Source organism: Quercus suber, unplaced genomic scaffold (genome assembly GCF_002906115.3).
Source record: "Quercus suber isolate HL8 unplaced genomic scaffold, Cork oak 2.0 scaffold_158, whole genome shotgun sequence".
Classification (NCBI taxonomy): Eukaryota; Viridiplantae; Streptophyta; class Magnoliopsida; order Fagales; family Fagaceae; genus Quercus; species Quercus suber.
The window spans coordinates 1,042,268-1,057,753 of record NW_027069619.1 but is presented as its reverse complement, the minus strand read 5'-3'; the positions used below and the strand labels follow the sequence as shown (position 1 = coordinate 1,057,753).

The 15,486-nt window shown below is 36.9% G+C and overlaps 1 protein-coding gene across 1 annotated transcript; it reads left to right on the top strand.

Moving 5' to 3' along the window:
- Nucleotides 1-251: 251 nt before the first annotated feature.
- Nucleotides 252-9,926, top strand: LOC136069240 (phenylacetaldehyde reductase-like). The gene is made up of 3 exons (XM_065777547.1): nucleotides 252-528; nucleotides 9,388-9,574; nucleotides 9,782-9,926. The coding sequence occupies exons 1-3, from the start codon at nucleotides 252-254 to the stop codon at nucleotides 9,924-9,926; spliced, it is 609 nt and encodes a 202-aa protein (XP_065633619.1).
- Nucleotides 9,927-15,486: the final 5,560 nt, after the last annotated feature.

Genomic DNA, 15,486 nt, shown 5'->3' with positions numbered 1-15,486 from the left:
AAGTGGGTGGATTGTTTTACATCCACCATTAAAGAGAAACACTTCAACACTCTTAGGGCCAATTACCAAATTCCAGACAACATCCCCATCCATCTACCCTATAAGTCAGAGAAATACTACTATGAAGGGGTAGAAGGTGTCGGGGTGTACGAACAGATGCTAAAGGTAGGGCTTAGGACCGTGAGCTTCTCAAATACTTGGGCCTGTCTATCAACCAAGTATCCCCAAACACCTGGAGGGTCTTCATAGCAATGAAGGTCCTGTACGGTGCTATGTCAAATAGTGCTAGGAGGCTGACAGTGCGGGAATTCCTTCACTGCTACTGTCCAAATGAAATAGACAAATCAAGGGGGATATATAGTTTTGTGCCTAAGAGTCCGTCGTTGAAGGTTATATTTGAAACCCCAGACTCCAATAGGGATTGGAAAAGTCGTTATTTCTTCTTAGAGGGTGACGAATGGATGTATCGTCCAAGGGACACGGAACACATGCCCGTCAACACGACTTGGGGCATATTGCCTCCGTCCGGTATGCACCCGTCCTAGTGTGTGAACCCTTTTACATAACCATTCAGTTTATTATAATTTCTTCAATACTTTTAACCGTCTTCTTCTTTGCAGTTTGACGGCGTCCATAAGTTGAACTTAAGAAGTTCAGCTTTCTTAAGAGAATTTTTGTCAAGACCAAGCTGGAGGAAAGGACTTGGGCCAAGCTAGATACCATCCATTGGTATTGTGATGGACCTGAACCAATGCCAGTAGTTGTCAAATACGACGCCAAAATACGCCAACATAAGTCCGTCATCCTCATTCTGTTTAAACAGTTTTGATTTTTTTATCTTAGTAATTAACTTCATCTGTCCATCTTTCCAGAAGTAGAAAACGCTAAGAGGAGGGCAATGATTAAGGTACAGGCTGCCAAGAAAAAGGAGACCAGTGATGTGGATCCCAAGGGGGCGAGCTCAAGCAACCCATCCACAAAAGGAAGTAGCCGTCCAAAGGGGACTGTTCTCCTAAGAAACCTAAGGTCCCTTTGGAGCCCGTTGTAGGGTTAATGGCTGAGGGTGCAAAGATGGTCACTCCTGCAAAGCACGGAGCAGGGAAGGGCTTAATGAAGGGTCCATCCACCCAGTAGGAGAGGCCACCCGTCCTCCTTCAAGAGGACCCAAAACATGCGTTGGAGAGGCTTTCGTCCATCATAACTTTTAAAGATTACGATGACTTAAGCAATCATTTGATGGAGGCGATGAGGGAGACGGGGCTTTTTAGCATTGCTCAAGTAATTTTCCCATCATCATTTCATCCGTCCATATCTCTTTGTTTGTTTCAAACTACTTCATTCCCATTTTTAAGGCCATGGTCATGATGAAAGGGTTAATGGGACGATGTCTAAATCATAAGACAGTGATGGATCGTATCTGTGCAATGGCCAGGTCAACGGAGGACGAGCTAAATGAGCTGAAGGCTCTAGGAAAAGAAGCTCGTCATGGCGGAGTAGGCTAGGGATGAGTTTTATAAACGGACAGAGGAGCTGAAGCAGGTTCTGAAGGATAAGGAGAAAGAGATCAGTGATGCTAAGGACTGGCTCCTTTTGGCAAAGGATGTTGCTGTGTGAGAGTACCGTGACTCCGACGCCCTCATTAAGGAGCTTGCTGGTTCTTATGCAGACGGATTTGATGATGCCATCCGTCAGGCCAAGAATGCTTACCCTGATCTTGACTTCTCAATGCTAAATATTGATGACCAAGCCTAAACCACCGCACAACCTGTCAAGTCTGACAGCACGGAGGGCCTCTTTGCTAACGATGCTGTTGGTGATGAAGAGTCAGCTCCTCCTCAAGGCCAAGCTCAGACCATCAAGGGTGAAACCCGTCAGCCTGTGGTTGTTGATGAGATAGAGAAGAATGATGACCCTCAAAAGAAGTAGTTTTTTTTTTTTTTTTTTTTAAATAATGTAAGAATATTTGGAGAAAAATTTACGATCCCTCTGTCATATTTTGGATTATGTAGACATTTCGCTAAGTTCATCCTTTATGATGAATAGCAGGAAGATGCTTGGTTACAAAACCCTACGGTGCAAATACACAGCAACTTCTTGAAGGAAGATGAACTAGGTCAAGAACTTCGTCTTTTGATCATAATTTGCTTGAACAGGGATTGCTCAATGATATTGCAACTTGTGTCACACTTGACGGCTCTTAAAACAATCCTTTTATATGTTTAGGGTTAGAAGAAAAGAAGGCCCAAAAACATATTCACGAATCCCAAGAAAATCAGATTGGAAATCTGAAATTTTAAATCTCGACAGATTACAGGTGTCGAGGTAGCTGTCGAGAAGGTGTCGAGTTTTAAAAACTTTGCACTTCAGCTTGCTTTTTCTTGGACAGACTTGATGACTTCAACACTTGACCTTGAAACCTTGTTTCTTGAAGTATTAAAAACACCTAGAACTACCCAATTACAAGTAGAGTGCGTTTTGTCAAAGAATTAGCCAATTTATATAAATAAGTGACATATGTTCTTAACAAGTGAAAACATATATGTCCTAACAATGACCATGGTCATGAAGGAAGTGCCAATATTTGTCTCTAGATCGCTTGTTGGGATCTCCCTTCAGCTTTTCGGGAAAGGTTAAATCTCCCTCGACCTTGATTTGCATTAGGACTTGGTCTATTAGGGCAGTTAATGGGGTGAAGCTTGTAAAACTCCCTCCCGAGGGATTAGAGCGTCTTTCATCCTTTCAGTCTCTAGTTCTTGGCATCTTTTGTCCTTGGTCCTGTCGTATGTCTTCCTGTCTCTCCATTTTCCTAGGCTTTTCCTCCCGAGCTAGCAGTGCGTCTTCAGCATTCATGTACTTGGTGACCCTATAGAGTACTTCTGACATGGTCTTCTGGTCGTTCTTGTATAAAAAGAACAAAAACTTACCCTTTTGCAACCCATTCGTGAAGGCTACTACAAGTACCTTGTTGTTGGCTTCATCGATCGAGAGTGCTTCCTTATTGAAACGGTAAGTTACTACAAGTAAACTGAGCTCTTAGCTCCTTAAAAGTGCTAATGGAGTTCAGCGTTAGTCGACTAAAATACACCCTTGCAGGGCCCTTTAGCGTTGTAGGGAAGGCCCTACACATGATTTCGTCTGCTACCCCTTGAAGGTGCATTAAGGTCTTGAAGGTCTCTAGGTGATCTAGAGGGTCCTTGACTCCGTCGTAACTATCTATCTGTGGCATGCAAAACTTATGTGGTAGAGGGAAGGAATTGACGAGGGCAGTGAACGGTGAGTTAGTTCAGTTGACTAGGTCATCAAGATCGCTAGACACTTTTCCCTTGAAGGCTTTAATCATGACTTCCATATGTTCCTTCATTGCCTGGATCTTTGCGACAATAAGTGGTGGAGTTGTATCCATGAGGGATGGGAGGCTTATATTTTGTCGCTCTGGTCTGCTTGGGGCATTACTACCTTCAGGCCCCTCTCGGTATCTTCTCTCGGCACTGGTACCTTCTTGGTCCTCCTCCCGAGTGTCGTGCCCCACATTCTTTTGGTGTAGCTATTCTTCTAGATCATGATTCTGTTTGGTGAGACGTTCCACTACAGCCATGAGGGATTGGACTTGTCTTTCCAGGGCAGTGGGCTGTGGTTTGTCTCCTTAAACGTTGTTGGTTGTCACCATTGAGCGAGTAAGTACCATGCAACTCTATGTCTGAAAAGTGATATTATGGCCAATGGACGTGACTTCCCACAGAATTAGTGTTAAGTTAGTGTAAAATCAATCGAGCCGTAACTTTTATTTGGAGGTTTAAACAGCTTTTGTGTTTTCAACATATTTTTCAAACTTTCAATTGGTACCAGAGCAGGTACACTTGTTGTGGTTTAAATACCTAAGTGTGATCCTTGACCCCATGTGTGTTTTGCCATGGATAGTGTTTTGTATGCTTCTATGGATGTTTGTGAGTGTAACATGCCATGTGTTTGTAAAAATGCCTCTATGAATGTTAATCCTCATAATTCTAATGACATGTTACTTGAATCTATGGGTGTTGTTGACAAACTCTTGAAGAAAGGAGCTAAAAAGTTTCAAAAAAATTTGAGCAAGTTCATTTGTGAAAAGGATGAGTTGATTGCTAAACTCAATAAATCCAACAAATTGGTTGAGAAATATAAGAAACTTGCTGAAATTTCTCTTAAAAAACTGAAAGAGTTTGAATTTTTGAATATGAACTTAGATGCTAAATTTGTTGATGATCTTAAATGTAAAAATAAATCTCTTAAGATGCATGCCAAGTGTTTGATTACTGAACCTGTTACTAAAAATGACTAAAATATTTGTTGTAATCATGTTGTGATACCGATGTTGTGCCTATTGTGTGTTCTACCTTAAAGGACAAATCGATGTACATTCCTCCACACAAAAGAAATCAAAAAGTGGAAAGAAAGACTCTTAAGCATAAGCCTCTGCTTAGGTCTCATCTTAGGGAATTTAGTGGATCTAACTTTGTTTCTACTTGCCACCATTGTGGTGTGATTGGTCATATAAGACCTCAATGTCATAAGTTGAAGAGAGAACAAACCCATGTTGCTAGATCCCTTCCCAAAAGGCCTAATGGACCTAAACACATTGTTTATCACCATTGTGGTGCTTTTGGTCATCTAAGATCACATTGCTCTAAGTTTCAAGCTCTTAAAAGAATTAAAAGAAAAGAGAAACTTGAGCTGTTTGGAAATTGTGATATAAAAGATAAACCGGATTTGGGAGAAAATAGTAAGTTGTTAAAAAAAAATTTTAATATTCTTGCCTCCTTGTTTATGTGCATCTCTGGTTCTCATTCTTCCAACCTTCATCTCACTTCTCATGAGATACTCATTTCAAACAATCAATCCATTTGGATGAGGAAGGGTTTCTATGGTTGAGTTTTTGCTCTTTTGGTCCTTGATCTAATTCTTTCGATCTTTGTTAGACCCTTTATGCATTGAATGTCATATCTTCATGCATTTTGTGCATCTTGTATTTCTTTATATGCATTGTTTTGTTTTGATCTTACTTTTATGTTTTAGTTTTGTGTGAGTAAAAATTCTAAACCACATAAAAAGTGAAAATTTCAAAAAGTTTGATCATATATGTTTGAGCACATTTCACATGTGAGTTTGGCCTAGTACCTTCGTACTAATGACGTAGTGCATTTACGAGCTTAGCTTATTCTATATGCACATTTATCTATGTGGAAGAAATCTTGAAAACTATGTGTGATTGTTGTAAATAGATCTTCAAACTTGTCATGAATGATTGGTCAATAGTCTTGATGGTCTTGATACTTGCATAGACTTGTGCCTATATATCTTCTCACTATATATTTTTTTTTGTTTTTGCAAAAGAGCTCACCAAATGTAAATCTCCAAATGAAAAGAGATATTGAGCTACAAAAGCTTATCGCACATACTAGTATTTGACTAGGAAAAAGAGAAGGCGACTTTTGTTTTGAAATGTATAGTGCTCAAAAAGCCAAAGGCTTATTCTCAAGATTGAAATATCAAAAATTTCAAGCATCGATCTCAAAATGAGATATATTGTTCAAAAATGATCAAATGTTGTGATTTGTATAGAAGCCAAATGAAAAACTTCTAAGTTTTGTAATTATTTTCTTGTGGGAGGTCATATATGTTTATTTTTATAATTGAAATAGACCACTTGACTAAGTGCTAGTTGTGTATGACTTGATTAAATTGATCATTGAAATTTTGCTCTAGACTAAGGACTATTCCACACTTGATCCACACACACAACACATAAGTTTAATATTCAATGAATGCCTATTTCATTTGTGTGTTTGTACATGCTCAAATGTGATGTGTGTGTGCTCAACCATATGTGGATCAAACCAAAAAGATTTTTGTTCTTTTTGTTTGCTTTTGGAAGTGATTTTATCACTCATGTTTTTCTTTTGGAAGTGATTTGTATCACCCATGTTTTTCAAAGTTTTTCAAGTTGTTTTTGTGTAAAAACCATGTTTTCTGGGTGTTTTCGTGACCCATTTCATGTGTAAGCTCAACTGGGAGTTAAATGGTCCAATTCTCAAGTTTTTCAGCTTTGTACAGAGAGTTACGCGACTATTTCGCGAGTAAGGCTTACCAGCAAAATACCAGCGAGATACCAGCAAAATTTCGTGGGATTCTAACTAGTGAGCTACTAGCGAAAATTTTCAAATCAGCTTTTTAAAAGGCATTTTATGGGTCATTTGTTTTAAACGCCTCCCTTCTTCTCCCAAACCCCTGTTTTAATGTTTTTATATCAAAACCCAACTAAATTCAAGTGTTTTTCATTCTATTAACATCTCTAAGGTAATCTTTAACTCTTTTCATTGATTTTGATCCTTAGATTATGTTTTTGGGAGTTTTATGTTCATAGTTGGCATTTTCTTAAATGGGAGTTGGAAAATTTAATTTTTGTCAATCTTTTTGACTGAGCTTTGTTTTAAATGATAATTTGCTTTGGTTATTGGCCCCTTGTGGCAAAAATAACATGTATTTAGGCAAGATTCTCATATGTTCTTGCATTATTTAACATACACGTGTAGTGTGTGCACTCTAAGTGTTTAATAAAATGCCCAAACGGCATTTTCTCGTTGTTTTGGACTCCAATGAGTACCAAAGTTTTGGGGATCACCATAATTACTTATGTTTATCATGTTTTGATCATTGGTGGTGTGCTTTATACACTTTGCCCCGTGAGTGCTTATTCATGCATTGATCATGCATCTCATATGCACGCTAGATGCACCTTTGCTGCACACACTCTAACACTTGACATGTTTTGCATTCATTCATGCTAGTTAAGTCTTTTTAGACCTTTTAGCACATATATCATGTTCTTGTGTCTTTTTCATGCCTAGGTTTATATCATGTTTCGTTATTCTTAGTATGTCATGTTTTTTATGCTTTGTAGCATTTTTAAAGATGTTTTATTTTGCATTTGAGCTTCATTTTCTCATACATCTTACACACCTCATGTATCATCTTTTACCCTTGTTCATATCTTCTTTTCTTTCCCTCCTTCCTCTTGATTAATTTGTCTATTCGTGACAAAAAGGGAGAGTGTATTGTCATTTCTATATAACTCATATGCATACTATTAGGGGGAGAAATTCTACCTTATACACATTCGTAGAGGGAGAAAGCCATAGGGGAAATGCATATACCAAGGGGGAGAATACATTTTTTTTTTAGAAAACTTTGATTTACTTTATGCTTGTTTTCTCATTGCTTTATGATGCTTTGATATGCTTTATTGCTCTCATTTCATCGTGCTTATGTGTTGGACATGCTTTTATCCTTACGATATTGTGCTTTATTGGTTACATGTTCGGATGATCATTTGCTTTGCTACATGATCATTGTAGTCATTTTCATATGTCTGTTTTGGTGTATGATTAAGTTGCTCACATGTTTCACATCATGTTTACTTGATCGGAATTTACTTGTTATATTATACTTGTCCTATTTTTCACTTGATTTACCTTGAGGGTCTAATGCGTTTTGTGCAAGTGTTTCAGGTTACAGGTATCTTGTTCCAAGTTCATCACAGCTTTTAGATTTAGGTGTGAATGAGTTTTGCCATTGTTCCCAAACTCACATTTAAGTCTAGAGTCTATTATAGGGTGTTTTGTCACGAAATAGCCAAAGGGGGAGATTGTAAAGTTGTGATTTACAACTATATTTTTATGTTGGTTTTATTTCATGACAAAATGTGTTGTAATTGCTTTAATTTTTTTCCTTGTAATTTTTGGGATTTTATTGTGTGGGTTTAGTATTAAGTTGGTGAAGACTCAAACTTAATTGAAGATCAGTGGATTTCGCGAGAAGCTCGCGAGAAGCTAACCCGCGAAAGAGTCATGTGAGAAGCACATGACTGGAAGCTGAAGAGTCGTGCCAGGCTATTGTTTTTGCAAATGTCTCACGGGTAAGGCCTTCCTGCGAGGTAGTTGCAAAACATTCTGCCTAGAGGATTTTAATGTGTGACTTTCTTACCCTTCACCCGTACTATATATACCTTCATTACCCACAAATGTAGTAGAGGCCAATTCAGAGATAAAAACCCTAGATAGGTTTTCTTCAACACACACACCCATCTTTCGAAAGAGAGCTACTCATTCTTAGTGAGAAATCATTGTAGCCTCTTCTCCATCCCTCTCTTATTGTCATACCTTGAGAGAAGATTTGTACCCAAACACAACCTACACCTATTCAAAGTGTTGGAGTAAGAGCTTGGAGGGCTTAGGTACATTGGGTATATTAGGCTTGGAGGGTCTCTTGCTAACCCATGTATCCCAACTAATTGTCTAATGGATCGATTTCCGCTTGGAGGGTGGCGGAGAGGTCTTTCGCCGAGTTCTTTGGTTTCCTCTTCGATAACACATCAGTGTGTTATTTTGTATTTGCATTTTTCTTTCCTACTCTTTTACATTCCATTTTACTGCTGTGTTACTTTGATTATGGATTAGTGTAGTGTGTTTGTTTATCCGCTTGCTTTTACACTATTCCACACTTAGTATTAAATTAGTGTAAAATCAATCGAGCTGTAACTTTTATTTGGGAGTCTAAACAACTCTTGTGTTTTCAACACATTTTTCAAGCTTTCAGCACCCATGCAAGCAATCCACTAAGACAAAACCCTAGACCTATAGTTTTGCAATGTGCAATTGAAGTGTAATGTTCTCGATAGTCACTAATAAATACAGGCAATCAAACATAAGTCTCTCTCTTGTCCTCGGGTTCTATCACCAGATCCAAGGTCAGTCCAACCAATAGGCAAGTTAGACAATCGCTTAAAGCCTTTAAAGCCTCCAAGTAGAAGAATGTCCCCAAATTTTAACCAATAGATAAAAAATAAATTTTTTATCAAAGAAAAACTGAAAAAATAAAAAGAAAAATTCTAAAGCTATTATAAATTTTAACTAACAGAGTCCCAAATATTTGTAAATAGATAAAAATTAATTTTTTATCAAAGAAAAACAGAAAGAAAAAAAAAATGCTAAAGCTATTATAAATTTTACTGCATAAAGCATATAAACTAATGTAGCAATGAATGAGATTGGTGGACTTCAACCACCGCATTTTTGAATTGTTTTATTGTGATTTGTGACACAACAGTTCATAAGCTTTATGTGTGGTAAAATTTGTAGTATCCCTAACATTGCTATATAAAAAAATTTCTTCATGGGCTGCACTTCTGATTCCTTTTCTCCAACAAACATGAACAAAATATCTCTCTCATCAAAGCAAAACTTATACCTTGATAAAACCTAAATATAGTAGTCGTACTTGAATAGATATTAGTGGTATTGTAGTATAGACAAAGGTGATTAATTTGTTGTCTTTCTTTCTTACTCTTGGATGCAGGAACTAAAGTATTTCCTGATGGAATGTGTATATTAGTTGATGTTAGAGATGTTGCAAATGCACATATTCAGGCATTTGAGATTCCTGCGGCCAGTGGCAGATATTGTATGGTTGCAAAAGTTATACACTATTTTGAGGTTTTCAAGATATTGCATAAACTTTACCCTACTTTCAATCTACTTGAAAAGTAAGTTATTTAGTTGCATGATACTGAATGTCACTTATTGGTGCCTTTTGTGTAACTTAAAAGTACGACTAAGGTGAAATAAATGTTTCATTTAACAAAATAATCATAATGATCCGTTTAATTAAGAATTTGCTTTTATCACCCATAGCAATTGTTGTGACACATCACACAAGTTGAATAGTCACTTGTATTTTACATTTTTGGCAGATGTGAAGATGACAAGCCTTTGCTGCCAGCATACAAGATATCCCAAGATAAGGCGAAAAGTTTGGGTATTAGCTTCGTTCATTTGGAAGTGAGTCTTAGGGACACTATGGAAAGCTTTAAGGATTACGGCTTCCTCACTATTTGAATTATGCTACTGAAAGGGAAGTAATACAGAAAGTACAAATAATTTGTGTATGTCCAACCTTGGCTAGTGTTTGTTGGACTTTTTTTTTTTTTTTTTTTTTGAGAATCAAAAAATGGGGGTTTTTATGATCATATTACGGCCCGGGCAGGGAGCTAGTGGTCTCGGTCAAGGAGTCCGTAGTCGGTACCCGTTCTGTACCCTCTATATGGGAGTCACCTCACATTTTGTGAGTACACCTCACCACTAAGTTTACCCACCAACAAAAGCCTGCGGACAACGGAACTCGAACCTAGGTGTGTTGCACGAAGCGTCCGAGCTTTACCCACTCAGCCAAGCCCTCGTTGGCTAGTGTTTGTTGGACTTGAAGGCTCCATTATGTTAAGATGTATGAACTGCAGTTTATCAATAAAGATGTGTGACTGTAATACTTTTATCTTTTTGCGTAAACTTATAGATCAAGTTTCACTCAATTTGTAAAAACATTGAATTTTAAATTTTAAATTTTCTGGAGACATTGAGATAAAAATTCAAGTCCCCTGTTCCAATAATCTGAGAAGTGTCTTAAATATATAAAATTGTCTGTCCAACTGGTGGTTTCCAAATTATTCACTTCCCATATGACAAGATTTTGACTTCAAAATTTCAATGGGTTGGATGTGATTTGCAAAATTTCTCATACAAAATTTCCAAACCTCCAATAACTTATTCAATATACAGTTGAATCCTTTACTACCAATGTCTTGCCATGCAATTAATTTCTCTACATTCGTGAATAGCTGTGAATATTGCAAAGAATAAATGGTGAAAATGGCAACTAGGTTGTTTGTGGTACTAGTTTGATTTTTTTTTTTTTTTTTTTTTTTTTTTTTTTGTTGGTTTTGAAATCTGTATTTATCTGTTTAGTAAGGTGCGGCCAACGATCACGTCATCAATGCCACGATGAAATAAGCAAAATGAGTCTTCGACTAGATAATTTAGAAACCATACGATGGGCTATCATGTTGAACACATGGACTATTTGCACTCAAATTTAACCACTAAGCCAATCCTCCATCCACATTCACAACCAAAACGTGAAAATGAAAGAAAGAAAAGTTCTCATCCACTGTAAATACAAATATGTTATGATACAAAAATAAAATTTTATCCATCCATGAAAATAAAAGGAATATAAGTTTGACATTTTAAAAAGTTAAAACTTAAAATGCCCGTGTATGACAAAAGTAACGTGTAAAGTTGTGATTTACAATTATTTTGTGTTGGTTTTAATTCCACGCCAAATTTGATTGTAATTTCTTCAATCATTTTTTCCTGTATGTATGTGAGTTTCTAATTGTAAGGGATGAGAATGAGAGAGTGTGAAGACTCAAGCTTTAAAGGATGAACAAGTGATTTTTGCGAGTATCTCTCGAGAAGCTTACTCGCGAAAGAGTCACATGTAAAGCACATGACTAGAAGATGAAGAGTCATGCAAGGCTAAAGGTTTTCATGAGTGTCTCGTGAGTAAGGCCAACTCACGAAGGACTCGCAAAACTCTCTGTTTGGCAAAAAGTGAAGTTTTGCTTTACCAAGTTTTTACCCACACTATATATACCCTCATTACCCACAAATTGTAAGGAGTGCTTTTCAAAGAGAAAACCTTAGGAAATACACTTGAGAATTAGAGATTGTCATACCTACAATCATACACATTTCCTTGTGGTTTTCCTCAACTCCTACCTCTCCATCTCTATATCCTTGACAAATTGCAGGCCTAGACACTTACCACACTCATGTTGAGTGTAAAGTGAGATTTTGGTGCTGCTGGAAAGTATTGGAATGAGTCATTCATTGGCAGATGTAATCGGGCTAAATTGCGGGATTCGGATAGCAAGAAAAGACAAGACTCCAAGAAGTTAGTTGGTAGCAAGAGCTTGGAGGACTCAAGTACATGTGGCAAACTAGGCTTGGAGGGTCTTTTGTTATTCGTGTACTCCAACTTTATTCTCTAGTAGATTGATTTTGACTTAGAGAGTCACGGAGAGGTTTTTCACCGAATTCTTCGGTTTCCTCTTCAATAACACGACTTGGTGTTATCTCGTGTTTGCATCTCTCTTCCATACTCTTTAAGCTTTCCTTTTATTGTTGATAATGGATGAATATGGCTTAGGGTAGTGATAACGGTTGTTTGCGCTCATTTACTCTTGTTCCACACTTAATATAAGTTAGAGTAAAAGCTATCCATATTTTTTATTTGGGGGTCTGAACAAGCTCTTGTGTTTTTACACAAATCCGAGCTTTCATAACGCGGGTAGAATTTATAAATTGATGCATTCCTTTAACCAAAAAAAAAAATGAACTTCAAATTTGGATGTTCCAAAAGCTAAAGTCTTAATTCTATGGAATTTTTAAATTACTTTCTTTTAATATTAGAAATTTCTAAAGTACAATTTTTAGAAAATTTCACCTTAAAATTCATCATACATAGGAGATAGAATTTCATGTGCATAATCTAGTTAGATATACATCACAAAATCTCAAATGAATGAAAAAACAACATTTTAGTATGGACAATTTAGAAAAAATAAAAATAGGAAAAGGAAATGTTAGTATAAAGTCAGGATATGGATATATAAGATTAAAAAAAAACAAAAGATTAGGTGAAAGAAAAAGAGAAGCAAATAAATCTAAGTTGGCAAGCAAGAATAAATGTCCTACCTACTCGCTTATTCTGTTCTTTCTTTGTTTTCATTTTCTTTTTTTCTTTTTTTTTTTTTTGTTTTGAGATGGAAAAGGTATTTCTTTTGTGGTACAATGGATAACAATATTACATATAGTAGAAGTTATAGATGGGTTCCATATGAGCTTATTTTAACAAAATTGAAATTGAGGCTACATTGAAAGCTTCCCTAGGTATGTTTTGAAGGCAATATTGAATGCTTCTTGTCATAAGTATTGATAATTGCTTTTACAAATTTGATCATGTGTGTTTTTTTATCACTATTCATAAACAACAGGTTGCTTTGTTTGCTTAAAATTTTTAATATAAATGTTAAATGTAATAAAATTTTATTGCACTTGAATTAACATTATATTTTTGTGAGACATATTATTGCTAAATGGTTTGGTACATGTTACATCTAATGTTGCTTTGATAAAAGTTATATCACTCAATTATACTTTATAAATCACTATTTTCTTGAATCCATGTTTTTATTTAATATCAATTATAGGTTAATCACATGCAAAATTTCAAAATAATTAATTGCCTTTTATTGTAAGGGTAAACTTGAATATTGTACCTTAGATGCAATACATTTAATTCCTTAATCAAATTCAAACACATAGTTGCATTAAATTTAAATGTAGTTGGAAATAGTAACTATAATGCTACTTTTTTTTTTTTAGCTGTAATACTAAGCTTATTGTTCAAAACAACCAGGTGTTTCATTTTTATTTTTTTTTATTTTTTTTAGAGAAACCAAACCAAGAGCCTAGGAATGCATTGAAGAAAAACTATTAAGGAACATCAAAAACTACCAACGGGAAATGTCCTCCGGTATATCATCAAACCATACCTGAGTTCCCAGCAAGTTTTTTGCTTTTTTAGCTAAAGCATCAGCCACTACATTACAGATCTGGTGGGCATGAACAAAAATAGAATTTTGAAAAACAGGGACTAAGGATCGAACATCCTCTACAATTGACCAGAAAGACAATAGTGCAGCATTCCCATTAGAAATGACACTTATTACTGAAGTTGAATCCCCTTCGAAGATGACATTGTGAATAGGCCTGTCCAGACCCATCTAAGACCCGACCCACCAAGGACCCGACCGGCAACCGATTCAAAACTGACCGACCCGATTAAGTCAACGGTCAACGGCAGGTCATTTGTTCCAAAAACCAACTCCGGCAGGTCGGTCTCCATTTTCCTCCCCCAAAACCCGAAAAACCCAATCCGACTGATGTACTAAGAATTTCCAACAAAACATTTCCAGATTCTAGTAAGATTTTCCATATTCTGGCCTCAAATTTCCAAATTCTGACTACAAATTTTCAGATTTTGGTAACAAATTTTCATATTTTGGGGTTAAGTAGATCTAGTGATATTTCATCCAAATCTAGTGAAATCTCATCGAATCAGGTGAGATTTCTCTAGGGAATCTCAGATCTTGACTCTGACCAACCCACCCAAAACCAACTAGATGTTTGAACCGCCCGATCCGATTAGTTTCTCGGTCGACCCAATTAGGTCGGGTAGGCAGCAGGTTGAGCATAAACCCGACCTGCCATGAAGACCAATCTCAGCAATAAATTGCACAGCCCAGCAATAGGCGAGTTCTTCCATATCAGCTATGAACAAGGACATCGAGATTGGCATAGATAAAGCTCTGATGACTTCTCCATTCTAGTCGCGAGCAACAGAACCTATTCCAGCTGAGTTGGTGTCTTTGAAAACCACAGCATCAAAGTTCACCTTGACAAGTGCACAGTCAAGTGGGAGCCACTAGTACAGCACTGATGGTAGGGGAACAAGAGGCTTATATTCCTATGCTACCAGAAAGTCTTGCAACAAATTGCTCGCCAAAGAGGTAATCCAGGACATAGGCTATGATGGACGCCCAAAATGAAAAGCATTCCTTATGTTCCATAGGCACCAAGCTGAAACCCCAAAGAGTTCTTTTCTAAAATCATCATTAACCTACAAAAACCGATTAACCAAATCACACAGAAATTCAAGGGAGGGGGAGAAACTGCTTGTTGGAACCAACTACAAGCATTCCACACACACTTCACGTCCTTGCACTGCTAGAATGTGTGTAGCACATCCTCAGGGCTGCCATTGCAAATTTCACAAAGCTCCGAAGTTGAAATATGTCACCAAAAAAGGCTGGCCATTGTTGGAAGAGCATTGTTGCAAGCTCTCCAAATAAAATGCTTGATTTAGTTGGGCACCCGCAGCTACCAAAACTCCTCTCCAAAATTGTTTTCGTGGTTCAAAATTTGAGCTTCCTTCATTATTCATAGTGGCAGAAGCAGTCAAGAGCTTGTAAACACTACTTGTGGTGAATAAACTAGATGGAGTATAGGCCTACACCACACGATCAACTAGACTTCTAATGCTAAGGGGAATTCCCAAAATCATAGATGCTTCATGAAGAAGAAAAATTTGTTGAGCTAAGTCTGATTTCCACAAGCACAAGTTAGAATTAATCAAGGTGCTCACTCTAACTTCGACCAAAATAGAAGGGAGGGGGAGATAATAGAGCTACTAGGTCTCATAGGTAACTATTTGTCTTCCCTGATTCAGACAGACTGGCCATTCCCAATTCGCCACACCATACCTTTCCAGATTACATCCCTAGCACTGATAATACTTTTCCAAGCATAAGAGCCAACAACCGAATCATGTGCCTCAAGGATGGAACAATTTGGAAAAAATCTAGCTTTGAACACTCTAAAACAAAGAGAATCTGGATTTTTTATCATTTGCCAAATTTGTTTTGCCAATAAAGCGTCATTGAACTTTTCAATTTCTTTAAAACCCATACCACCAACTTCTTTTGCCTCACATAAC